Consider the following 26,800-nt stretch of genomic DNA (forward strand, 5'->3'; position numbering starts at 1 on the left):
TCAGAGACTCAGCAGCCGCCATCACACCAATCATCACACACATAATAAACCTCTCCATAAAACAGGGACACGTCCCCAATGACTTCAAAATTGCGAGGGTGACCCCTCTGCACAAAAAGGGCAGCAAATTAGACCCAGGCAACTACCGCCCTGTTTCTATTCTCACCTCCATCTCGAAAGTCATGGAAGAAATAGTCTACGAACAGGTCGAAAAGTACCTAGCGGAAAAAAGTCTAATCTACGAATTCCAATCTGGCTTCAGAACATCCCACTCCACTGACACATGCCTTCTCTATTTGAATGACCACATCAAACAAGAGGTGGACGCAGGCAAATACTGCGGCATGGTCATGCTGGACCTACAAAAGGCCTTTGACACGGTCAATCACTCCATTCTGATTGACAAGCTAAAAGCAATTGGTTTTGATAGTCTATCAGTGAGCTGGATGCAATCCTACCTTGAGGGGAGGGAACAGATGGTGGAGGTAAACGGTACCCTATCCCCCCCCCTCACAGTGAGCTGTGGTGTTCCACAAGGAAGCATACTAGGACCGCTACTGTTCCTAATTTATGCAAATGACATGTCGTCAGCTTGTGACTGCAACTTGTTCCTGTTTGCGGACGACTCAGCCCTGCTGGTCTCTGACAAGAACAAGTTACAGGTTGAAAAAACCCTCAGCTCGGAACTAGGCAGAATCTGCATATGGCTCGCTGATAACAAACTATCATTACACATGGGCAAAACAGAGTCCATTCTCTTCGGTTCAAATAACAAACTCAGCAAGACCGACGGCTTCTCAGTTACAGTGGGTGACAATATTGTCACAACGAAAGATGAAATTACCTACCTGGGTTCCATCCTAGAGGCTAATCTCTCCTGTGACAAAATGGCATCCAATGTAATAAAAAAAGTCAACCAACGAACTCGATTCTTGTACCGGATCTCCTCTCTGGTAAACAAGAACACCCTGAAGACTCTGGCAGGAGCACTCATTCAGGGGTACTACGACTATGCTTGCACCTCATGGTACCAAAGCACCTCAAAGGCGCTAAAAACAAAATTACAAACATCTCAAAACAAACTGGTCAGACTACTGCTTGACCTTACTCCTAGAACCCACCTCACCCCTGCCCACTTTGACAACCTAGGATGGCTTAGAGTAGACGACAGAGTACAACAACTTGCAATGGGCCTGGTCTACAAGATACACTACACGACCAAGGTACCCATGTACATGTCAAAATACTTCCCAAAGGTCAGTGAATACCACGATCACAACACCAGAGGGAGCTCCACAAATCATGTTAAACCCAGATTCGGCTCAAATAAGGGACTAAACACGTTTCGCAATTATGCCACATCAATGTGGAACGCCCTACCCAAAGCTGTAAAGGAATGTGGATCACTACCCACTTTCAAAACCTCTCTCAAGGGACACCTACGGGAGACTGCAATTCAACACTGGCCCCTGTAAATATCCTAACCCAACCCCCTCCAATGTACAGTCATTTACCTAGTATGGTTTTGTCAATAGTTCAATGTACATTTGTGTTTGTTTGTACAGTGTCTCCTCCCCCCCCCCCTCAATGTACAGTGTTACTTGTTTATACAGTGTGCCCCCCGGCCCCCCCCCCAACCACCTCCAATGTAAATTACCCAGTATGGTTGTCAATATCCCAATGTACCCAACCCCCCCCACCCAACCTCCTCCAATGTACAGTTTCTACGTCAAATGTATATACTCCCTTTTCTTGACTCCTTCTGTATCACAAACAGTACTGTATTTGCAAATCTGGTATGTCATAAATGTATAGATGTAGCAGTACTGACTATCTGTATGTCATGTATGTCATATATGTCTATATGAATTGAAAATGGGGGACCCTGATGGAAACAAGACAAACGTCTTTCTCAGTAAACCAGCCAATGCCGCGCCTTCAGTAGCTCACGTGACGAATTACAGGAAATTACTTGGGACTGGGAGTTGCATCGTCTCCTTTCTGAATAATCTCTGACAACAACTCTATCATACAGAAATGGAATTTATTATATACATTTGTCATTTGATTACCACCCTGTGAAAGTGAAAATCACAATTGTTACACGTTGTTCCCTAACATGTAGTATTTTTCTGTCCCTCTGATGTTTTATCCGAAAACTCTTGTGTGACCCTGTGTGTGACATCCTTTATGGACCAATGGAAAGTGTTTCTCTTGACAGGTGACCAATGGTAAACTGTTGCTAGGAAGAAGAAGTAGCCAAAGCAGCGTACCATTTTCTGATTGGCCTATGCGTTCACGCGTTGACGTCCATTCTGAACGCATCCACCGACAGCCGCTGGTTGCAACAATAGGGGATATCTGCAGAGCCGCAAGCTCATAAATATTTCCATCTCTAGATTCCACATACTATAAATACTGCCAACAATGTAGAGTGCATTACAGTTACCAGGAATGGAAAGATTGTCTACACAACTTCAACGACATTGATCTACCTTTGTGCCTTTACTTTAGGAATGTTACAGGTTAGAAACTGGCTGATTGCTGATAACTTATTAAATGTACATGGAAATTTGAGGCTCTTACAGATTGATTGAAACTTTATTAACAGATGCAGAATACAATACAGTACGACTCAAGACACAGAACATGAGTATGCAAAATAAAAAATGAACACAGATTTGAGGGCGAATAGAGTTACGAGGTTTAAACAGATGATCTGTTTAATGCTTTCCCATTAGGGGTGTAAAGGTACACATATCCGTACCGAACTGTTTCAGTGTGTAATGTACGGAACAAATACAACTGTATGTTAACCACTAATGATTGACCGCCCATCTGTTTTTTTTCACAATCCAATATATATATATATATTTTTTTTTACAAGTCGATTATTCATTTCGATATAGAATATTCGTTGACAGCCCTACAAGTACAATGGGGGACCCTGATGTAAACAAGACGAAAGTATTTCTCTGGTCTGCATCCCCTTAACAATTGTGTGTATTGAGCTGTACTGTATTGTACGTACCCATTAATTTTCAATCAATCAATCAATCACAAATGTAACACAAGACGAAAGTAGTAAACAAGGCGAAAGTCCAATGTAACACAAGACGAAAGTAGTAAACAAGGCGAGTAACACGTGTCTGAGTGTTCACTGGGAGAGAGAGAGAGAGCGAGAGCGAGAGAGCCCCCCCCCCCTCATACGCATGCGCAGTAGTGCAAAACAAGGTACAAGCCCTGACGCCCCGCCCACGCACATTGAAACAGAGTACAAGCCCCGAACGCGTGTAGCTTTATGCCAAGCAAGCAGTGCAAAAATTTACCGTAGTGGCGTGCAGTAATGCGCCTTTCATTTTCCGCCGCCCAGCGCCCAGGTCGCGCGGAAATAGGCTGTCTATTGCCATTCTCTTTGACAAACTCTAACCTTAACCAGCTCCTTAACAACGCCTAAACTTAACCGTTCTAACCTTAACCAACTCCGAAACAATGCCTAACCTTAACCTTAACCTTAACCATGCCTAACCTTAACCATAGAAATTATATTGCCATTCTCTTTGACAAACTCTAACCTTAACCAGCTCCTTAACAGCGCCTAAACTTAACCGTTCTAACCTTAACCAACTCCGAAACAATGCCTAACCTTAACCTTAACCATGCCTAACCTTAACCGGCGAAAGAATACACGTTAAAAAAAAATCACGTTAAAAAATATTTTCGATGGGATTCGAACTCGCCAGCAAACGAGCCATAGGATCCACAGCCATGTGGCCTTGCCAATTGAGCTATTGCTAGATACTGAATAAGGGGCGGTGACTTATATATATTGAGCTCCGCTCGAGGCGGGATCTCATGCGCATGCGCGGGCACCTCGCGCGAGCACGCCGGCGCACGCACGCACCTGAGCGAGCACGCCGCCGCCGGTGCACGCACGGTAGCATTTGTCTGAAAAGAAGGGCGCTTTACCGCACTGGCGTGCGGTGACGAATGCGGAAGCATTTTTGCACTGCTTGCTTGGCATAAAGCTACAGGCGCCCCGAACCTCCGCCTCAAACAGAGTACAAGCCCCGAAGCCCCGCCCAGACTTTGGGCTTGCGGCTCTGCAGATATACCCTACTCGCTGGTTGTTGCGCGCAGTTGTGAACGACGATACTGATGAAATCGCTTTATCTGCTCCAGTTGCTGAGTTGTACAGTAGGTGGCGGCATTCTGTGGTTGCGACCCGCCATTAATTCCAAGGAAGAAGAAGAGGAAGAAGAAGAAGAAGAAGAAGATACGGATGAAAAGGGGCCACAAACGGACAGCATCAAATATCACTAGTCTAACACCCATCGTATTAACCAGGCGGAGCACAATGGCTTCAGCAGCAGAGTAAGTTGTGGCTATGATTATTATTAGAAGTTAACGACATTAGCTGGCTACTTTTCGCTAGCTAACGTTACAGACTGGAGGACGCCGGTTAACATTATCATGACAGCGCTTGCTTTGTCTCAAATGTAGCTAGCCAGCTATATCCAGCTAACGTCATGAGATAAGTACCACTTTTCACAACAATACACTACGTACATAGATTGACGTTTCTTAACTAATGGCGACACTGTTAACGTGACGTTAAATGACAACATTTATTCCCATAAAGATGATTGCTACACTGCGAAGTTAGGTTAGCCACTTTCATCTCCACCGACTTTCTTGCTGTGTCATGTGGGGCCTTTAACAGTGACGCTAGCCTAGCTAGTGAGTTAGCATACGCACTGTGTTATCTCTATCGAGCGTTTGTTGTCTTTCAGCCACATCTTGCCGGCGAGCTCGCTATTAACCGCTGGTATTATGACTTGTCAAACTTTCAGCCAGAAGAACGAGGACCTCTCCACGGCTATTCTGAAGCAGAAGCCGAGGCCCAACCGGCTGATTGTGGATGAATCTATCAACGAGGACAACAGTGTGGTCTCTCTGTCTCAGGTGAATTCATCATATAGGCTTGGTAATGATGATGCAGGTCCCCCAAAATGGCGTTTGCAATAGTGCTTTGATATCTCGATGAAATAGTATTTTGATACTTGGATGCCAAAGTCCATAGTAGGAGTGGGGCCTATTGCAAAAAAAGGCACATAACTTGCAAATGTGTTCACAGATTTTGTGGAAAGGTTGGTCATGATGACCCAAAGGACACTGGCAATTTGCAAAAAAAGAAAAGGGGTGGGAGTTGCCCATAACAAAAGTGCATAACTTCTTAACGGATTCACGTAACATGGCTAAACTTTGTGAATCATGATCAGCTTGATCATGGGGCAAGGACACGCACATCCACACACACTTGCACGTGTGTATGAATGCATGCATGTACACGCCGGTCACGGCTATTGTGAATCTACTCTTGTTTTGATCCCTCTCGTCATTCCCCAGGCCAAAATGGATGAGCTACAGCTGTTCAGAGGTGATACCGTGATGCTAAAAGGAAAGAAGAGGCGCGAAACGGTATGCATCGTTCTCTCTGACGACACCTGCGCTGACGAGAAGGTCCGCATGAACAGAGTGGTGCGTAACAACCTAAGAGTCCGTCTGGGAGACGTCATCAGGTGAGAAATGATGAGACCTGTGCTGGTGGTAGCAGTAATAGATTTTATAGCCTCAATTTAGATTGATAATAAAAATAAATAAAAACATTAGCCGGAAATGTATCACAGAATTGGATGCTTGAGTGACTGAAAGGTCTCATTTAAAATTATGACCTCATTGGGTTCTCCACAGTATACAGCCATGCCCAGATGTAAAATATGGGAAGCGCATCCATGTCCTGCCCATTGACGATACCGTGGAAGGCATCACAGGGAACCTGTTTGAGGTTTACCTCAAGCCCTACTTCCTGGAGGCCTATAGGCCCATCAGGAGAGGTAAGATCACTTTTCAATCTAAAACGGGAAAACAGGCTGCCACGGATAGGTCAATGTGTTGGTGACCGACAGTCTGGAGGGATTTGGGTTTGTCTGATCGAGCTGGAGACCGTCTTTGAATGCCTGATGGTTGATTTAGCACGTTGAATAGGCTTCTGCAGTCTAGAGTTGCCACGGTTATGTGAAATCTCTCATGATTGATAAACTTGTGACAACCACCAGTATTACAAAATGATGCTCAATATCTGTAGAGCGCTTACTTTGATCTTTAACATTATGCAACTACATTTATCCACTGTCTGTCCAAGTCTTTTTTTTAAATGTTTCAATGATTAGTATCCATTTGTTGGACAGACAGAGTTGATATGTTAAACCAACAGACGAGTCATTTTCGGTCTGTTCATTGACGATCAATGTAGCTGCAGCCTTATTTAGCACATCACGTAAACATACTGTTGTTGGCCTGGTCCTCAGCTCCTCCAGTCGAGCTGCTGCACTGTTTAACCCTTTCACTGCCACACGACAGACGGTTAACCCTTTACTATCACACAACCGACGGTTGCTGTCGTGTGGCAGTGAAAGGGTTAACCTTCTGTGTATTGTCGCAGTGAGAGGGTTAACCGATTTGGTAGTGCGGCAGTGAAAGGGTTAAATTAGAAATATTACCGAATCCTCCGCCATCGTTGTGTAACCTGTCATGTCGCCTCTAGAGCCTCCTTTCTCTCCTTCATGCAAATGCAAATCTACTCTTAAGTGAAAGAGAAACATACCGGTAAGCTATGTTGTCTGACTAAGTATTGATAACTAACACGCTTAGTATTTTACAAATTCGTTTTTAAAATTTGAATGTGGACACTGATGTGTGAAAATTAACTAAATAAATCTTATTTATATTTATTATTTATATTATAAAAGAAAGCAGACGCTGGGTTGGCTGGTGGCGGCAAGTAATGTACTCTGTGGATGCCTGAACACAGAGTAACACCATTATCAGTGCTGTGGCAACCCTACTGCAGTCTGGCAGCTCTGGACCAAGGCTAGCTAGCCTTTCTTTTTTTTTAAACTTTGGCCATTCCCCTGGCTCTTTTATGTGTTTATCACATTTATTCTGGTCAAGGATGACAGACAGAAACAGGCTGAAAGGGTTCAGATGGGGGGGAAGGCACTCTGGGAAAGGCACGGCTGCAGTCCGGGATTCGAACTCGCTAAACCCCAGATCCGTGACGAGCACGGTTGTCCACGGCGCCGAAATAGCGCTTGCGGTACGTGGTGAGCTACTGGAGCTCCCCTGCTAGCTAGCTTTTCATGTAGAGACTCAGATTATATCCATCGCTTCTCCACCATCAGCTCCCCATCATTACTAATCATGAACAGTCAACATTGATTTAGCCATAAAAGTTACTCCCTGAATATCCTGTCTGTAGGGGATATCTTCCAGGTGAGAGGAGGCATGCGTGCAGTGGAATTTAAAGTGGTGGAGACGGACCCCAACCCCTACTGCATTGTGGCTCCTGACACTGTCATCCACTGTGAGGGAGAGCCAATCAAAAGAGAGGTATGTCTGCATCACTAATCCTTCACCTTCACTCTTGAGCTGACGACGTGTTTAGCTTGTGCTTCGTTATGTCGTCTTTCTAATACAGAGACCTCTATTTAAACATGAATGCTCTGATGAAGGCCACTAGGCAGAGACATTGGCACGTTTGCTGACATGGCCAAAATAAATAGGTGAAATTGAGATGAGTCTCCTTTATGGGTTGCACAATACACCGATACTAGAAAAGTATCGCAATACCAAGCCATTCAAAAGTATAGATTTAATGATTATTTTAGAATACCAATATCCTGATGCTTTTATTTTCTATGAGTTGAGTGGATCCGTGACCGGAGGAGCACATGCGCGTGTGAGTGAGAGCGGGCAGGCTTTGCATAGCATTAAATATTTAGGAGTGCGATGATTATAGTAAAGATTATATCAAGCCTAACCGTCTGTACTGTGGTAGTGAAAGGGTTAACCTTCCTCCTGGAGCCGCAGCGAAGTCTCGGCAGGGTTACGTTTCATCTTCCAATAGTGAGGATTGGGGTGGGGCTGAGCCCCCCCCTCTCTGTCTGAGTGTCTCTGTACCTTCAATCATTTTAAGTAGCCAAATGGTACACTATTAAAAAAATAAATAATAACTGGATAGTTGATGTATGATAAATATGTAATTGAATTAGCTGAAATAAGTCTGCTATAAGCCATTCTCCCTCTCTTGCGTGTGATGAGTGCTGTCTCTAAGGGGACCAATAAAGGAATATCTCATTTTACACAAAGCAAATTCCCTGCGTGACGTTGCCACTGTGGGCAGAGCGGCTAAATGTTACTGAATGAGTTGGTGGCATTGCGTCATAGAGATGCTGCTTTGCATCTATAAAAATAATTTGCTGCACAATAAGTGGCACGAGGAAAACGTATCTGCTCGTTGATATTCCCTCTGTATTGTTCCAGGACGAGGAGGAGTCTCTGAACGAGGTCGGCTATGATGACATTGGTGGAGTGAGGAAGCAGCTGGCTCAGATCAAGGAGATGGTGGAGCTTCCCCTGAGGCACCCAGCACTCTTCAAGGCCATTGGAGTGAAGGTGAGTCCAGATGAAACCTTTTAATTCGGGCGATAAAAGATCCTCAATCCAAGGGGTGTTTCAATAATTTCTTCATTCACTTAGTTACATTTCCTCTGTAGTATTGTTAGTAGGGATGTTGGATATTTGCTTTTTTTTTTTACCGATATACCGATATTGTCCAACTCTTAATTACCGATACGATATATGCAGGCCCCCCCCCCCCCCCCCCCAAAACTGTATAATTTCAGGTAATTAACATTACATATCTCTTGTGGTGGAATTAACACAACATTATGCATACTTTTCACAATAAATAAAATAAGAATTTGTTCTTACTTGCTTGCCTGGGTAAATAAAGGTTAAATAAATACCGATAATTTCCAATATTACATTTGAATGCCAATATCGGCCGATAATATCGGACATCCCTAACTAAGTTAGTGTGGACAAAATGCGAATGTAGACCAAATCCTCTCTCAATCTGTTTTCAGCCTCCAAGGGGCATCATGTTGTACGGACCCCCCGGCACGGGCAAGACTCTGATCGCTCGAGCCGTGGCCAATGAGACCGGAGCCTTCTTTTTCCTGATCAACGGTGAGTTAGACGAGACTACCCGACGCCGCCGTTCCCTCCGAACGAGAGTGGCGTCACACAAAGGGTAATCTGAAAGAGGGGTCTCGATTTCACGCCTGCCTCATAAATTTTTCAGGCCCTGAGATCATGAGCAAACTTGCCGGCGAGTCCGAGAGTAACCTGAGGAAGGCCTTCGAGGAAGCGGAGAAGAATGCCCCCGCCATCATCTTCATCGACGAGCTGGATGCTATTGCACCAAAAAGAGAGAAGGTGGGCCACAGACCAGGCAGCTTGATAAGCATGTTACCCTCTAACATGTACAACGTGTAATTAATACTTCACTGCCAAAAGGCCTCCTACTTATTGTATTTCTATATATATATCGGCAATGGTCCTGTCTCTAGGGCAATGGGTAGAGTGTGGCTCTAACGCTCTCTTGAGTGGGAGTTACATGGGGCCACCCATGCGAAATTTGCATTCATGATACTGTGAGGCACTTTGGGGAAAAGCCTCTACTAAATGTTTTATGTTATTCTACCTTGTCTTCTACAGAACTTTGCCATCTAAGTGAACGTGCACTACAGTAATATTGAGTGATTCAAGGACCCTAAACAGTAGGGCTGGGAATCACCAGAGGCCAAGTGTCAAGTTCAAGTTTCTTTATTAGTTGTCATACAAAAATACAGAATACTTTTATATTAAATGCTTTTTCCTGTTTACACGATACAATATTATCACAATACGATAGTATTGCGATTTACCTTTTTTCAACTGCAAATTATGTCGCAGAAGTAAAACTTAGTCAACATCTGCAAAAAAAAAAAAAAAATATATATATATATATATACACCGGTGTTAATTTAGTCAATGAAAATGATGACTAAATATGGTCGTCAACGAAGCTTTTTCCCATGACAAAGACGAGACGTCACGTTAATGGAGATCATGTGAGACTAACGTGACAAAATTATTCATGCAATGTCGTTGACCAAAAACGACGACACAATCTAGTTTGCAAAATAAAATCTTGCTAAACGTTTATTCAACGTCAACTTCAACACTTTTTTCTTGCTACTCGCTAGCTAACAGGAACTCGTTTGCTGACGGGAAAGTAACAAACATAATTGTCCGTGCGGAGCCCTTATCCCCAGCACATAGTTCCGTGGGTGAATTGTTGTAATGTTCTGGGGTTTTGTGTCGTTCTAATTGTATGGTCTTAGGGGCAGCACTGTTATGCTGGGGGTGTTGTTTCCCCCCCGGGAGATATGGGAGGACGGACCGGATGTTACGTTGTTGTTGTGAAGCTAGCGTATTAGCAGGTAGCTGTGTTGTATGAGAAGGGAAGTATCGACCTGTAAAACCCCATATTGAGCTGGAAATAAAGCACCATACAGAAAAGGAAACCCCTCTTTCCCTACATTACTGCATGACTGATCGCTACATTATGTTGATCCACCACAATAGAACACATTAAATAGCTTAACCAGCTAGCACTAACGTTAGCTTTTTTTGTTTAGAAAAAGCTCACGCCAACTTATGAGGCTATAACTGAGTGGCGAGACTAAACAAAAAAGACAAACGAAAATGCTCAGACCTGTAGTTGACTAAAACTTGACTTAAAATAAAAATAGATATAGGTGACTAAATAACAATATGATAAACGAAAAAGAGCATTTGAGACATGACTAAGACTTAAAAATAGCTGACTAAATTAACACTGCACAACATCTGTTATCTAATAAGATAATGTTTTCAGTCTGTTAACTTCGCTCCAATCATTTCTATTGCAACAAAATAGGATTGTCAAGCTAATATTATTTAAAAAAAAAATATTTTTAAATATTGATACTTGGTGTATCGATACAAAAGATCACGATACAATATTGACACAAAATATCACGATGTGTTATGCAGCTGTATATTGATGATTTCCCCCCCAAACCTAACCCTTCTCCCTGCAGACACATGGAGAAGTGGAGAGGCGCATTGTGTCCCAGCTCCTCACCCTGATGGACGGGCTGAAGCAGAGGGCTCACGTCATCGTCATGGCAGCCACCAACCGACCCAACAGCATTGACCCTGCTCTAAGGCGATTTGGTAAACATGTTTCACCTCTTTTTTTTTTTTTTTAAATACATTTTTTAATCTCTTTTACAAATAGTTTTACCTCCTTTTTATATTATAATTTCTTTTTATATATTTCTTTTACAAATGCATAAAAAAAAGTGTGTCGTTATTGAAATGGTAACTTAAACCAGAGTGTATACTTTCATGCTTGTGTCATCAGGGCGCTTTGACCGAGAGGTGGACATTGGCATCCCCGACGCCACCGGCAGACTGGAGATCCTCCAGATCCACACCAAGAACATGAAGCTGAACGACGATGTGGATTTGGAGCAGGTCAGTGCAGCACCGGTGTCTCATTTGTATTGCTGCTGTGCGTGAGCATGTTGACTCTTTCACTACCACACTACAGAAGGTCGACCTTTTACTACCACACTACAGACGGTCAGTGAAAGGGTTAACCTTCTGTAGTGTTGCAGTGAACGGGTTAACCCTTCGGTAGTATGGTAGTGAAAGGGTTAATGTTCTTTTTTTTTCTTCTACTTTTTCTCCCCATTTTCTATTTTTCTCCTATCCCAATTTCGTATTATCCAATTCTTCCCTCCCCTGTCTCGAACGTTGTTAGGCCATGCCTCCCACTGGTACACAGCTGTCGCATCTTTTCACCTGTACAGCGCGGACTCTCGGTGGCGAGGAGTAACGTGTGGGAGGCTCACGCTGCCCCCGATACTTCCTGATTCTGCTGTACATGCGCACCAACCGACCTGTAGGAGTCGCTGTCCACAACGTCCGATCCCCACCCACCGGCTTTCCCACCCCCTAATACTGCCAATTGTATTAGTATGAACGACCAGCCAAGCCGGAAGCAACGCCGAGAGATGGGCTCGAACCCAGCATCTCCTGCGTTAGTGGCGAGCGCCTTGCCCACTGCGCCACTTAGCCGCCCCAAAGGGTTAACATTCTGTAGCGTGGTAGTGAAAGGGTTAATTGATGGTGTGTGTGTTGTGGGTGCATATTAATTGATGGTGTGACATGCTTCCCAGGTTGCCAATGAGACTCATGGTCACGTGGGGGCAGATCTTGCAGCCCTGTGCTCTGAAGCCGCCCTGCAGGCCATCAGGAAGAAGATGGACCTGATCGACCTGGAAGATGAGACCATCGATGCGGAGGTCATGGACTCCCTGGCTGTCACCATGGATGACTTCAGGGTGAGGGGTCCTTTTTAAAATTAAATTCAACAAGAAAAGGATAAGAAGGAAGATTAAACGAATTGGGTAGGAACATTCATTCATTACATTTATATAGCGCTTTTCTAGACACTTAAAGTGCTCCCCACAATGTAGGGTGGAAATTGCCTCCTTCACCACCACTGGTAGCGCCCAACCTTGGGCTATGCAGGCTTAATGGCTGCCATACACTGGCACCAGGCACACATCACAATGGCTGAACGGCTCAGGAGACAGGGATTTATATCAGCCAATTAAGGGCAAGGGATGATTAGGTGGCCTTGATGTCAGACACCTGATTGGGAATTTGGCCAGGAACGTCTGGAAACCCCCTACTCTGTGATAGGCGTCCTGTGTTCTTTAACCACTGAGATTCAGTCAGGACCTCGGTTTAGCGTCTCATCCGAAGGACGGAACATAGTTAATTTTCCAGGTAGGAATCTTATATAAGATATTCCTTTATTGATTCCCTTGAGGAAATTCGGGTATCATAGCAGCATGGGGGAGGGTTGGGGGAGGCATGGGCAATAAAAATTAGATATGAATATAAAAATATGACAAAAATAAATAGTGTAAACAATATAATTACTCTGAATATAAAACATATGAGAGAACCATAAGGAAGTGTTCTTGTTCACATTTCTCTTGGCTGTAGATGGTTATTGGCCGTGCCAACGTCTTGCTGATGTTATAATTGGAAGAAAAACAAAGCAATGATTTGAATATTTCTGTTAGTATTTTGCAGTATTGTATACATGTTTTGGTGTTGATGGATGTGTGGTGTTTTCCAGTGGGCTCTGAGCCAGAGCAACCCCTCAGCCCTGAGGGAGACGGTGGTGGAGGTGCCCAACATCTCTTGGGAGGACATCGGAGGCCTGGAGGACGTCAAGAGGGAACTGCAGGAGCTCGTACAGGTAACATGCTCATGCATTTTTTTTATAGTATAAAATGGTAAATCTCTTATCAGGATAGTGGATATCACTCACTCACTCTATTCCCTTCTATTGTTTTTCGCTGTAGTACTGTCGTATATATATCTTCATAAAGACATCCCCCTCTTCTAATCCCTACCCCTCCCCTCCCCTTTGTCCCCTCTCCTGTGCCCCCCCCCCCCCCCATTTGACTCATCTTATGGGGTCCCCCCTCCCCCTCCTCACTATAAAGGGTTCCTCCCTACATCATTCTGGGCTTCTCTTCCTAGGTCATTTCAGCTGATCACCTGGGGCGGAAGCCTCAGCCATGTATCTAACTATCTTGTATATATTTGATCTGTCTGGCTAATAAATCGTATTAACCAGACTCTGTTGACTGAGTACGTTATTCATGATATTCACTATATCCTACAGTACCCAGTGGAGCACCCGGAGAAGTTCCTGAAGTTCGGTATGACCCCGTCCAAGGGTGTGCTGTTCTACGGCCCGCCTGGTTGTGGTAAGACCCTCCTGGCCAAGGCCATCGCCAACGAGTGCCAGGCCAACTTCATCTCCATCAAAGGGCCTGAGCTGCTCACCATGTGGTTCGGAGAGTCTGAGGCCAACGTCCGAGAGATCTTTGACAAGGTGAGCGTGCGCCGAAACCCAGAGTGCATTGATGATCGCTTCCCAGATATCTTCCGGCTCAATTCGATTTTAGTTGACGGTATACTGGCCTGTCAAAAAGTGAATTAATTTATCATTTATTTATTTTCTTCTCTGCCCCAGGCTCGCCAAGCTGCCCCTTGCGTCCTGTTCTTCGATGAGCTGGACTCCATCGCCAAGGCTCGCGGTGGCAACGCGGGTGACGGCGGCGGAGCGGCCGACCGCGTCATCAACCAGATCCTGACCGAGATGGACGGCATGTCCAGCAAGAAGAACGTCTTCATCATCGGCGCCACCAACAGGCCCGACATCATCGACCCGGCCATCCTGAGACCCGGGCGTCTGGACCAGCTCATCTACATTCCTCTGCCCGACGAGAAGTCCCGCATCAACATCCTCACCGCCAACCTGCGCAAGTCACCCATCTCCAAGGTAAGTCCCCTGGCTGTCCGTCTATCTTAGCATGTTTCTAACTTACTTACTGCCCTTTATGCCTAATAGGGAGGTGTAGTCTGACGTCACTTTAGTTTCCTGCGCTGTCCACTCGTATAGGGATTTATCATTGGGAACATGTATTATCGGCTATTGTAATAATCTTGCCTCATGAACATTGGCAAGATTTCCATTTTTGCACAAAATGAGTTTCCTTCTATTACTAACATCATTGTTTAAGCATTTTTGGTTGAAATAAAGTTAGTTATAACATTCTTTCATTTGTCGTTAAAGAACTACACTTACCAGTAGAACGCCTGTCGCACAGCACAATGCACGTCACGGCCATTGTGTAGTTCCTCGGTGAATGAAAACAAACATTGTTATGCTTTAATGCTTTATTTGTTTTTAATCAGTTCTCTCCGCTGAACGCCGTGTAGGGCAGTTCATGTGATGTCATCCTGTTCTTTTCACTTGGTTCGTCCAATCCAATGTCCAGCGCCTTGACGCCTTCTCATAAATCCAATCCTGACCATGCATTTAGTGTTGAGGACCTCCACCTCATTTCAGCAGCTTCCTTTACGGCTTTCTCCACTGACGTTCATTTGAATATCTACTAGGGATGGGCCTGAGTAATCGATTACTCAAGTACTCGCCGTTTCAACAGAACTTGAGTGCTCTGTTGTTTTATTTCTGGTTGCCACCAAATACGTCCACCAAAAGTGCCTGTTTGTGCCAATGAAACACAACTCTGTAGCATGGCTATTGGCTAGTACACTTTAACATTACCGTGAAATTTGTTAGCCTACTGTTATCTGAGTGCAAATGTGCGAGGGAACATGTTTTTATACACGATGCGACTCACCACTTCAAGCATGAGTGCAACAACACTAACTATTATGAATATCAAATAAACCTTGATACTAAGAATTGCTCTGAAATCTGAAAAGATTGATGGGAGAAATTTCTAAAAGGGAGAGCACATGGGGAGAAAGGGTTCAAATGAGGGTGAAACTGGTAGGGTGGGCAGGTAAGATTATGTTCTGTACTTTGTAAATTATTCATTTATAGGCCTATTCATTCTGCAACATGTTTTTTTTCCTGTTTAATGTAACTTAAGTGGCATAATAATAATAACAACTATTTTATAGCACCTTTCATACAGGGGATTGCAGTTCAAAGTGCTTTACATCAGTAAGAAATAAGACTAAAGCAAAGCATAAAGTGGGATAAAATAATGCACATATATGAATCAAAATCATATCTGCACCTCACGTTCCACTAGGCTTCTTGAATTTCATCTTTTAAAAGATAAACGGTGGTTTGTTTGTGCATTTCCAACATGTCGGCCACTTTGCGTAGCGTTCATAGACTAGTATTATACGGACATGCCATTCCATGAGCGGAGTGACCTGTTGCAGACAGGTGGAGGTAATGTAATTATTACAAATGGTAACTGACTGTTTTTATTGCTGTGCATTGTTATGTCCGCGGGCGAGACATAATAAAAATCGGTTGTGTGCGCATGTGACTCGACGCAATATCTCGTTATTGCTGCTGCACTTCAAGATGTGTTCTAAAAGTAGATTTTCATAAACAATTGCTCAAGCACTATTACTCCAGTAATTCATGCGAGTATGCAATCTGGGAAATCATTACTCGTACCCATCCCTAATATCTTCCGATGACTCAGGAAGCCCATCGCACAGTCGTTTTAATTTTCCTTTTGATGCCGTTTCCGTATCAGTGTTTTCTTCTACGGGACTGGGTTGTGTTGGCCCTACGCCCAACCCCCAACCTGGAGGACCAGCAGATTACATTTTGACCTGACCCACTTAAGGGTGTCCTTAACCAGGAGACTAGGCTCCTGCCGGTATAGCTCTTGGGGTCAATTGAGGCACGCAAAGCCCCCCAACCGCAACAAGGTGGCAATCCATCAGCAAGAGCCTGTTTCTAAGCCCAGGGCTATTGGGCCATTCAATGCTGTGAGATTTATTTTTGCTGTCAGTGTGTAGGCCTAAATGGATGTTGTATGGAAATGTTTATTGATTTTATTTTTTTTTGTATCCACTTTTTCTCCCATTTTTCTATATTTTTCTCCCATCCCAATTTCGTATCATCCAATTCAACCCTCCCCTGTCACGAACGCTGTTTCTTGCCTCCCACAAGCCGGCTGCAATGTGGACTAAGTCATACATAGCACAAGTCCCCTCCGGTACTTGAGGTAACAGCAGTCGCATCTTTTCACCTGCGCAGCTCGATCTCTCAGTGTCGAGGAGTAACGCGTGGGAGGCTCACGCTGCCCCCGACACTTCCTGATTCTACTGCGCAGGCGCACCAACCGACTTGTAGGAGTCGCTTGTTCACAACGCCCGATCCCCACCCTTCAGTTTCCCTCCCCGTAATACGGCCAATGTGTATTACTGCGTACGACCAGCTAAACTGAAAACAATGTGGAGAGCTGGATTCGAACACGCGAATCCTAGCGTCTCCACACTGGTGGCGAGTGCCTTGCCCACTACAATGTTTATTGATTTTCTAAGAGCATTAAAGTTGATGGTATGGAAAGTGCACAGAAGCATCTGGGAAGTCATCCTTTGAAACAGTTTGAAAGAGGGTTGGGAGATAGTGCTAATATTTTGTATTCATTTTGACCGTAGGTATTTGGTTTTCTGGCACAAATTACAATGTGATCATAATAATATATTTTTATGCTGTAGTTTTTAGTAATTGTCATGGTGCTATTTCTTTTGACTATTTGGAAATACCGCTGCAAGGATATATATATATTTTTTTATTAACTCTATAATAATATCTGTAGTGTGTGCGACTCCACGCAATATATTATTGGTGCTGCCATGTGTTTTTAAGATGCGTTCTAAAAATGTATTCCAATGGGCGGCTAGGTGGCACAGTGGGCAAGGCGATCGCCACCAACGCAGGAGATGCTGGGCTCGAGCCCAGCTCTCGGCGTTGCTACCAGCTTGGCTGGTCGTTCATACTAATACAATTGGCAGTATTAGGGGGTGGGAAGCTGGTAGGTGGGGATCGGACGTTGTGGACAGCGACTCCTACAGGTCGGTTGGTGCGCCTGCGCAGTAGAATCAGGAAGCGACGAGGGCGGCGTGTCCCTCCCATGCAGACCCTCGCCGCTGAGAGATTGCGCTGTGCAGGTGAAAAGATGCGACGGCTGCCTCCTCGAGTACCAGAGGGGACATGTGATGCAAGGCTTCGTCCAGCCGGCTTGTGGGAGGCATGGCCTAACAACGTTCGAGACGGGGGAGGGTAGAATTGGACAATACGAAATTGGGGACGGGAGAAAAAATAGAAAAATGGGGAGAAAAAGTAGATAAAAAAAAGGCAAGATATGCTTACCTTTCCCTTAATGGTTTTCATTTAATTTTCAACAAAAAGGATCTTAATTCGATTGGGGTTTATATAGCCGATACCGATCAAAAAGAAAAAAAGGGTGATCGGCTCAGATCTGTCCCGGTCCAATCGGGATCCCGTATTATTAGGAATGACTTTCTCAACATGTTATCTGACCTAGGGTGTGGACTTGGACTACCTGGCCAAGAATACCAATGGTTTTTCTGGAGCTGACCTAACGGAGATCTGCCAGAGAGCCTGCAAGCTGGCCATCAGAGAGTCCATCGAGAACGAGATCAGGAGGGAGAGGGAGAGGCAGACCAACCCCTCAGCCATGGTGAGTTCAGCTACAGTCTACAACTTTGCCACGTTGTAAAGAGAAATGTCTTGTTTCATTTGGAAGCTGTCTGTATCTGGAAAAAGAAAAAGGTTAAAGGCATAATTATTTTGCAAGCTGCAATAAACATTTTCTGACCACTGGAGGGCAGCAAGTCAACAGTTTTAAAAACGTATTAAAAAAAATACTGTCAGAAAATCATTTAAGCTGCAGTAGGCAACTTCTGAGAAATTCGCAAGAGTGAGTTTACCTGCACAGCAGAAATGGAGCAGGCTCTACATCACTTTTCAAGCCCACACTTCAAGCCCACACAACAAAGTATTTCCTCCTGGAGGCACCAGCAGCTTTAATTCTGCTGTGTATGCCCCGACGGTGTCTTTGGAGGTAGTGTTTTGTACCGACGGACACTAATGTCCCAAAGCCAGTTTTTTTTTTTTATGTAGTTTGTTGAGGTGTCCAGAGGGGTCACTCCACGGTCGCTCAAACTTGATGTAAAAGTCCTTCCAATTGGTGTTACTGTACGGTTTAGTTGTCCACAATATATACTTTTATGGAATTGTTTTTGTTTGTCTTCTGGGCACTCAGGAGGTGGAGGAGGACGACCCGGTCCCAGAGATCCGTGAGGACCACTTCGAGGAGGCCATGCGCTTTGCCCGCCGCTCCGTCAGCGATAACGACATCCGTAAATACGAGATGTTCGCTCAGACATTACAGCAGAGCAGAGGCTTTGGCAGTTTCAGGTGAGCAAATAACTGATATAACCGAAAACTAGCCTGAACAGCACTTTATGTATTACTTTGATATTACCTTCTTAAGTTAATCAATCTGAATATAGAAAATGTGCATGTAGAAAGCAATCTTGATGACGTGCGTAGGAGAATCAAAGCGCTCACAAAGGTTGTAGAACAAAGCACACATACATAAAACATTTATAATGCTATGTAATTCTGGTCGTCATTAAGCATCTCAACGTTACATGGCATAATACGCTTTTTCTTTTTTAAATGTGCCAGTGAAAACCGTTCATGGGTGCTATACAGTAGACCAGATGAGACATTTAATTTCATAATCGGTCATCATCCGATCAATTGGAAGGAACTAAAATTGTAAAGATGGGTCGCGCATGCATTAAAGCATTCCGTCTCCAGACGGATTTCCGTCAATTTGATTGGGGAGATCCGTCCATTTGATTCGCAGTCTGACGGAAGTATTTGCATGATTTGTAGATGCATACAGATTGAAACAAAATTGAGCCAATCAGAGGCACCAAATATGGAAAAGGGCTTTTTTTTTCCTATCGCGCCAAGCAGTCATCATCACTCAGCGACTCGAGAGACGGGTCGCCTTTTTTGCAGCCTCACGCGTCAACTGCTTGTTTACCAACGTCACAGCCACCACGCTGCTTGCACTCGCTGCTATATACCGATTAGCTAACGTTAGCTTAATAGCGTCTGTTAAATGGAAGGAGTAAGCCGGCCACTAAAAAGAGAACCCACCGCGGGGTTCTCAGATGAAAAGGATGAGCGGGACCACCTAACAAAAAGTTTAGAGAGGAGAGGACGTTTGAAGAGACTGGCTAGGCAGCGCTACTGGGGGCTGTAGTGGTGAGTTAACTTGTTCCGTGTGCCGCAACGATGTCAAAAAGAAAAACAGAAACAACACGTTTGTCATTGTCGTGTTACTTCACAGTACAATATGTGAGTCCCCTGCTGTGGTTGTGAGTATACGTTTATTAGCTTAACTCCGTAGCAACATCACACAGGTGTCTCCTCCCCACCGTATATATTCTCTGTCAGGAAATGGGTAACATTACTGTATATTTGCATATCGATTATGTCACAAATGTAACAGTACTATATACCTGTAGTATGTCTCTATGCCATAAATGTCATGATGTCAATGTCATGCATGTCATAAATGTCACTGAATTGAAAATGGGGGACCCTGATGATGTAAACAAGACAAACGTCTTTCTCAGGTCTGCATCCCCTTAACAATTGTGTGTATTGAGCCATACTGTATTGTACCCATTCTGCAATCGGTTAAATATTGATTGATTGTTATAACGGATTGCAGAATGGGTACAATACAGTACAGCTCAATACACACAATTGTCAAGGGGATGCAGACCAGAGAAAGACTTTCCTCTTTACATCAGGGTCCCCCATTTTCAATTCATCATAACATACATGACATACAGATAGATAATACTGCTACATCTATACATTTATGACGTACCAGATTTACACAGTATTGTTTGTGATACAATAAGACTCTAAAAAAGAGAGCATATACATTTGACGAAGAAACTGTACATTGGAGGTGGTTGGGGGGGGGGGGGGGTAACTGTACATTGGATTATCGACGAAACCGAAACAAGTAGGCTCCCTTAAAACGCCAACGCTATTAAAAAGAAATACAGTGGAGGTTAAAATAAGAATATGACTTGGCCTGAAAAAAATTTCAGTCAGGAGATTTTTTTTTGCTTTAATCCCTGGTCGCGACCCCTACCTTCTCATGCAGTCTTCAGTAATGTTTGAATGGTAATCCATTTTGTGAATACATTTATTGAATATCTTTATTGGCAGACGGCTCCTTCTGATCAACACTGCTATCGAACGTTTAGCAAGCAAAAGCGTGCGTAGCTCGACCTGTGTAACATTAAGTAACTTGTGTTCCGCTGGGAAAGACTGTTCATCACTGCATTACAACTTGGTTTAATCCAAAAGTCCATTCGGAAACATTGTATTATGAAATAAGACGTTCTGAGATGTCGGGTCACAGTACTATTCTCCCTCTGGCGCATGTGATTCATTCATGTAAACAAACGCATCAGCCACCCGGGTGTAACCGGTAGTCAAAGTAATAAGATAAGTCATCTGTATTTTCCTTGATAACCAAGCAAGTAGACTCATGACACAATTGATTTATTATAATGTAATTGTAATCACAATATTGTCCACAATAATCGCAAATCCTGCAGCCCCATTTCAATGTACATAGTCTCTCAGTGGTAACGAGGGAAACCATTTTCCAACATTTCTATGGCGACACTGACCCACCCTCTTAACTATCATTCTAAGTGAGGAACAGGATGTGGTGTCACTTTCCATCTCTTAACGTTATGTCCTCTCCTTCTTATAACCAAAGGTTCCCCACCAGCACCGAGCCAGGAACAGGGGGGCGTAGCCAGGGTACGGAGGGAGGCACCGGAGGCACCGGAGTCTTTAACGAGGACAACGACGACGACCTGTATGGTTAAGCCCAAGCTACGGCGGCGGGGCCAAAACACTTTACCACCCGGTGGACCAAAGCTCTTCAACATTCTACCGAAGCTGTACAAATACCACACACAGCACTCGTAAATTCCATGTCTGAATCTTCAAATGCATATTAATATACTCAAGAGATGTCAAACCCCTCTCTTTTCCTCCTCCTATGTTAGAGACAGCATGTTGCAGCTCGTCTGTATTCTTGCTTTTGGAGATGATTTATTTCTCGACTTTGTAAGGATTTGGGGCTGAGTGTTGAAGGGGGTTGGGAAGAGCCAGTAGTGAAGGATGCAACGCTAGCCCGTAATAAACAAACGGGAATGGGTTGGGCTTACTTTAAGACTTGTCATTTTTTTTATATAAATATAGCATATAATGTAATGGCAATTGAAAATGTGAAAAGAGTTGTATGAAATAAAACATTAACTGGAGAGTACTGTTGGTTGATTTGCTTGATTGAAAACTTTATTAACAGATTGCACAATTGGTACAGTACAGCAGGGGTTCCCAAACTTTTCAGGCAGAGACTCCCAAATAACGGTGTCAGAGAGCCGTGACCCCCCACTATTATAGGAGGTAAAGAAAAACGTTTATGGTTGAAACATGCACACTTTCAAACGCACACACTAAGCATTGGAGGCTTTTAACCAGGGCCGGACTGGGGAAATCATTCAGGCCAGGAAATAGTGCAAAATAGCCCCAGTCAAGCCACTTTTTAAGCAGGGGGGCCCCCACCAGGAAATGTCTTGTTACAAAGACTTCATTTCCTGCATTCTGGTACAGGCATTTTTTTATTTGTACCCTTTAAATGCCAGTTTGTGATGGCATCACAAATTATTGTTAAACAGGCTAGCATGTGTGATTAGCAACAACACTGATTTTGATGGATTCTTTTTTTTGTAATGTCAGATTGAAAATAATAATCTTTTATTCAACTTCAGCCCTGATCATGACACAATTCATTTTATAATTCTAACCCTTTAAATGCCGTGTGATGGCATTTGCAATATCAAATGCAAAGTAGATTTTTCTGGGTGGGATTATTACAGGCTAGCATGTGTCAATGATTAGCAACAAGTTTTTTGTAAGGGTCCCGCCTCCACCAATCGCATGCGGATTGCGGCTCCCTTTGTGTGAGAGAGTTCTCCAACTTGTGAGTTTCAGTGATCTCCTGGTTGTTCCCCACCTAGGTTATCTAACTATTGCGCTGCTGCAACTAGAAGCAGGGCAGGCCAGTGTTTCTAAGTTCAGTGGCCCCCACAGTACAGCTCAATACATACCTCTCAAACCCTGCCCTCTTTTCTTGATCCTCCAATCACAACTGTCGCTTGCCTGTCCGAGGCAAGCGACAGTTGTGATTGGAGGATCAAGAAAAGAGGGCAGGGTTTGAGGTCCAAATTAAGGGGATGCAGACCAGAGAGACTTTCGTCTTGTTTACATCAGGGTCCCCCATTTTCAATTCATCATAGATCTTGTGATTCCACCATGGTCTCCGCAAGCATACTATTGCACACTTGATACCATTTATAGTAAATTTAAGTGATTCAAATTCAGACTTATTTGAATTGTCATGACACAACCTTTTTATTGGACAAATGAGTAGTCATGTACAATTGAGTATTTGACAAGAATAAAGATTCAGGCAATTTCAGTGAGTGAACAAACAAGTTTATGAAATTCACAAGCATGAACTGCAGTTGTGACATCAAAAGGTGCATATTTGAAATTGAATTGGTCAATAGTGAATACTTTAAATTAAATGAGTGATTTGGTAGTTAAATTGTGAACAAGGTAATTTAGTGACAGGGTGCATCTCATAGCATATCAAACAGTGTTAACAAAAAAAATTTAGTTTGGGGTTTAAGAATTAAATACAAGTGTAGGAATTTTAAGACAAACCGTTAACAATTGTTTAAGCCAAAATAATGTGAGTTTTTTTTTTTTTTTTTTAGAAGAAAATTAAATACAAGTGTAGGCATTTTAAGACATTTTAGGGATAAATACTTTAAGATAAATAAATAACATTAAAATCATTATCTAAAATATGTATTCACAGGCATCATACCCAATACTGCTTGGTATGTATCGCAGGTCTGTGGTGTTTGTGTTTTGGTATGTTGTTCTGTCTGACGTAGCAGGGGTCGTAGTAGTCCCATGCCAGGGGGGCTGAGGACACCACGCCATGATTGGACAGACCATCACTATCTGCAGACAAAATCCTTAGCGAGACACCTGGGAAGAAAATTATTATATATACACATCAAGAACTTTGCTTAATTAAACGACTAGCGAAATAAGGAATTGAAAAGTGGGCTGCGGGGTCGTTGAAAGTCTATACCTGCACTTGCGCCAAAGTCGCTGTCAAGTCCAGGGCCCACCGCGGAGGAGTTGAGATAGGAGGGTTCTGGACCGGGGATGCTGCTGATATATTCACACACGAAATCCACTTTGTCGAACAACAGATGCTCTGCCGGGTTTTCGTAGTTCACTTCTTTGAGCATCTCCAGTGTGCTGCTCCGACGAACATGACCCACATCGGGTGCCACCTGCAGCAGTATATAAAAGTCAAAAGATAGTTGGCATCACAGTGTGTTCTTCTGCCTGGTTTAGGAGGATTGATCAACAAAATGAGTTATACCCTAGAGAGGGGGTCGTGGACCTCAGGCGAGTTCGGCGGCACCAGGTTCGGTCTCGTATCGACCTCTGACTCACTGGACTGCTGCGGTAACACGGGTGCACTTCTACACCAACCCCCCGGGGTCCTCTGGCCGTGCAGCCTCGGCCTCCGGGGGGGCAGCTCGCTCCTGCAGGGGCACCGGGGGCTGGACGAGGAGCTCCCCAGGATGGTGCTCGGCGCTATGAAGAGGCACTCTGACCCCGTCGCGCCGTCCGGCCGGAGGAACCGTATCCTCTGGTCCACCGTCGCCCCCCTCTCCCTCTCCCTGCTGCAGGACGAGGTTCTGGAGGAGGTCACCACGGGATGGTGCAGAATGGGTTCCGACATGCACACGTAGTTATTATTCCTCTTCATGTTGTCGTGGTTCCTCGGGGTGAAGCAGCCGGGCGCGTCGCCGGATGAGACCCTGGTGGTGGTGACCATGTGGCGGGTCGAGAGGGTCGACTGCAGCAGCATCTCCTCGGTGTAGTCTCGCTTTCGCTTCTTGGAGAGGAGGAGTAGTTTGTAGCCCAGGAACAGGCAATTGAGCACAATCAGAAGAACCACGCAGGGTATGAGTAACAGGACGAGCAGAGTCAGGCTCGTCACTGGCGAACCCTCACTCAGACTTGATGGTGTTGCTTGGCCTATTTGCGACATTTCATTCCACAGGACATGGAGCAATTATTTACTCATCACCTGTCCTGTGCACCACAGGTGGCTCGGTGTATCAATCAACCTGAGGTGCTTTGACCGTCTTGATAGTATGCTGTTGCAAGGTGTCTGGAAATGTGTAGACAAGGGTGAGCATACCGCTGGCCTTGCCAAAACTCCCTGCATTTCATCCAAACTATGATATCTCTCATCGCGACTCGATGTTTCCAGCCTTACTTAACTTTGTATTACTAAGCAGAGTCGTCATGAACCTCCCACTATTAGAATTTATGCAACGCATAAGACTCGCAGCTGTATTGCATCGATCAATTGATGACCGCTGACTCTGCCGAGGCCTTCACCCCGAGCCACTCCAGCCTTCGCCGCTAGATGGCAGCAGTTAACTGCTTAATGTTGTAGTCAAATCCTAGTCAAACCCTGGCATCATCTCTACAGGGGGATTTAACTTTCACTGCGACAATACAGAATGTTAACCCTTTTCACTGCCACACCCACACGACAAATGGTTTTTAACCCTTTCACTACCACACTACAGACGGTTAACCTGTCTAGTGTGGTAGTGAAAGGGTTCACCTTCCGTAGTGTGGTAGTGAAAGGGTTAAATATGTTAGTTATATATTTATATTTCCCCTGGGTAGGTTCACTGAGCACAGATGCTCTTTTTCTGCAACGCCCTGCTTACATAGCTGCGCAGTACAATCACAGTCCTGTACTGTTGGCCACGGAGCTGCTCCACTGAATCAGTTGGAGGTTAAGTGCCTTGCTCAAGGGCTCCTCAACGGTGACTATTGAGGGAGGGGAGAGCGTTATTCATTCACTTTCCCACCCTGGTTTTTCCTGCCGGTCCGAGGGATCGAACGGGCGACCTTCTGGTCACAAGCCTGTTTCTCTAACCTTTAGAGACGACCTATGCACTTTATTATTGCTCTTTGAAGTAAATGCTCATTATAGCCTTATGCACTTATAGAATCTCAACAATAATTAATGATTGACGACAGTTCAAATCATGTATTTCTTTTATTTTCCATGCTTCCTCCCAAGTCTATCTCAATTCATAATACATCAATGGCTGGCTTATTGCGCAATATACTGTATATACAAACACTTCAAATTATTCAATAGAACATTTGACAGGAATCTCTCAGAGACAACTCTTTTTGTACACAAGTACATTTCTTGTTATTGTAATAAATCAATGTAAAAGATCAGTCATATGAACACCATATAACTTTTATAGTCATTTTATCACAGTTCCTCTGTTACTCAGGTATATATATATATAGTAAGTCTACACAGACTTGAAAAGCATACTGCTATCCTGCAGTATAAGGCTACGTTCAGACTGCAGGAAAAAGTGGCCCAAATCAGATTTTCTTTGCTCATAATATGTGACTCAGACCTGTTTTCTTCATGACAGTATGAACAGCACAAATCCCATGGAATAAATTATTTTCGATTCTGATTTGGGCCACTTTCACATGTGGTCATATAAGTCAGACACAGGTCTGACTTGTTTTTAATTCGCTGGCCTCCACTGCATGCAACTTATAAATGAAACCATAAACTGTGACTTCAGTGTCCTCCTCCATGTTTACGTCCGTCATCGTTATTGTTCATTTGCGCGTGCGGGTCCAGTTCAGGAGTGTGAACAGTTCACAATGGAATCTGGAATATTGGCCACATTTAAAAAATAATGTGAACAGCCGAACAAAAGAAATCTGATCTCTGAGCAATCAATCAGAATTGAGCATTAATTAAAGCTTGCAGTGTGAACGTAGCCTAACAGTACTAGCCTTTTAATTCCAGAGGAAGGCTATTGAGTCTGTGCTCGGGCGTCGAGTCCATTCGCCATCGGCTCTGAACACACGACCGCTGTGGCGTTATAGTTGTCGAGTGTCGTGCCTTAAAGAGCAGACAATCCTAGAACACCATCTTTGTCTCCGAGGCCCTTCTCAGTGCTGCCTCACTTCAGTGGCACTCGCCGTTATCCCAGAGCACAGAAAGAGGGTTTCTTATGCACAGGTTGATGTTAAGCACCTCAGGCAAGGCTGCATTTGTGAATAATAGGCGACAATAACGACCCCCACGAGCCAGATGTGATCATCAGCTTAACAAACAGT

General features: G+C 44.1%; 2 protein-coding genes across 2 annotated transcripts; one reads left to right on the top strand and one right to left on the bottom strand.

The window, feature by feature from the left end:
- Positions 1 to 4,215: 4,215 nt before the first annotated feature.
- On the top strand, positions 4,216 to 21,780 carry LOC311237306 (transitional endoplasmic reticulum ATPase-like). Its single transcript, XM_084325121.1, has 17 exons — positions 4,216 to 4,374; positions 4,854 to 4,965; positions 5,410 to 5,582; positions 5,755 to 5,897; positions 7,322 to 7,452; positions 8,386 to 8,517; positions 8,991 to 9,093; positions 9,209 to 9,342; positions 11,034 to 11,169; positions 11,360 to 11,472; positions 12,180 to 12,344; positions 13,154 to 13,276; positions 13,709 to 13,921; positions 14,063 to 14,371; positions 17,922 to 18,077; positions 18,663 to 18,817; positions 21,228 to 21,780. Exons 1-17 carry the CDS (start codon positions 4,283 to 4,285, stop codon positions 21,337 to 21,339), a joined length of 2,502 nt encoding a protein of 833 aa, XP_084181247.1. The 5' UTR covers positions 4,216 to 4,282; the 3' UTR covers positions 21,340 to 21,780.
- A 1,628-nt stretch (positions 21,781 to 23,408) lies between these two features.
- Positions 23,409 to 24,665, bottom strand: hwa (huluwa; the record flags this gene model as incomplete). Its single annotated transcript, XM_084325003.1, has 3 exons — positions 23,409 to 23,581; positions 23,688 to 23,895; positions 23,988 to 24,665. 3 exons carry the CDS (start codon positions 24,663 to 24,665, stop codon positions 23,409 to 23,411), a joined length of 1,059 nt encoding a protein of 352 aa, XP_084181129.1.
- Between the last annotated feature and the right edge of the window lie 2,135 nt (positions 24,666 to 26,800).

Source organism: Notolepis coatsorum (assembly GCF_963971535.1).
Source record: "Notolepis coatsorum genome assembly, chromosome: 11".
In the NCBI taxonomy this organism is placed as follows: domain Eukaryota; kingdom Metazoa; phylum Chordata; class Actinopteri; order Aulopiformes; family Paralepididae; genus Notolepis; species Notolepis coatsorum.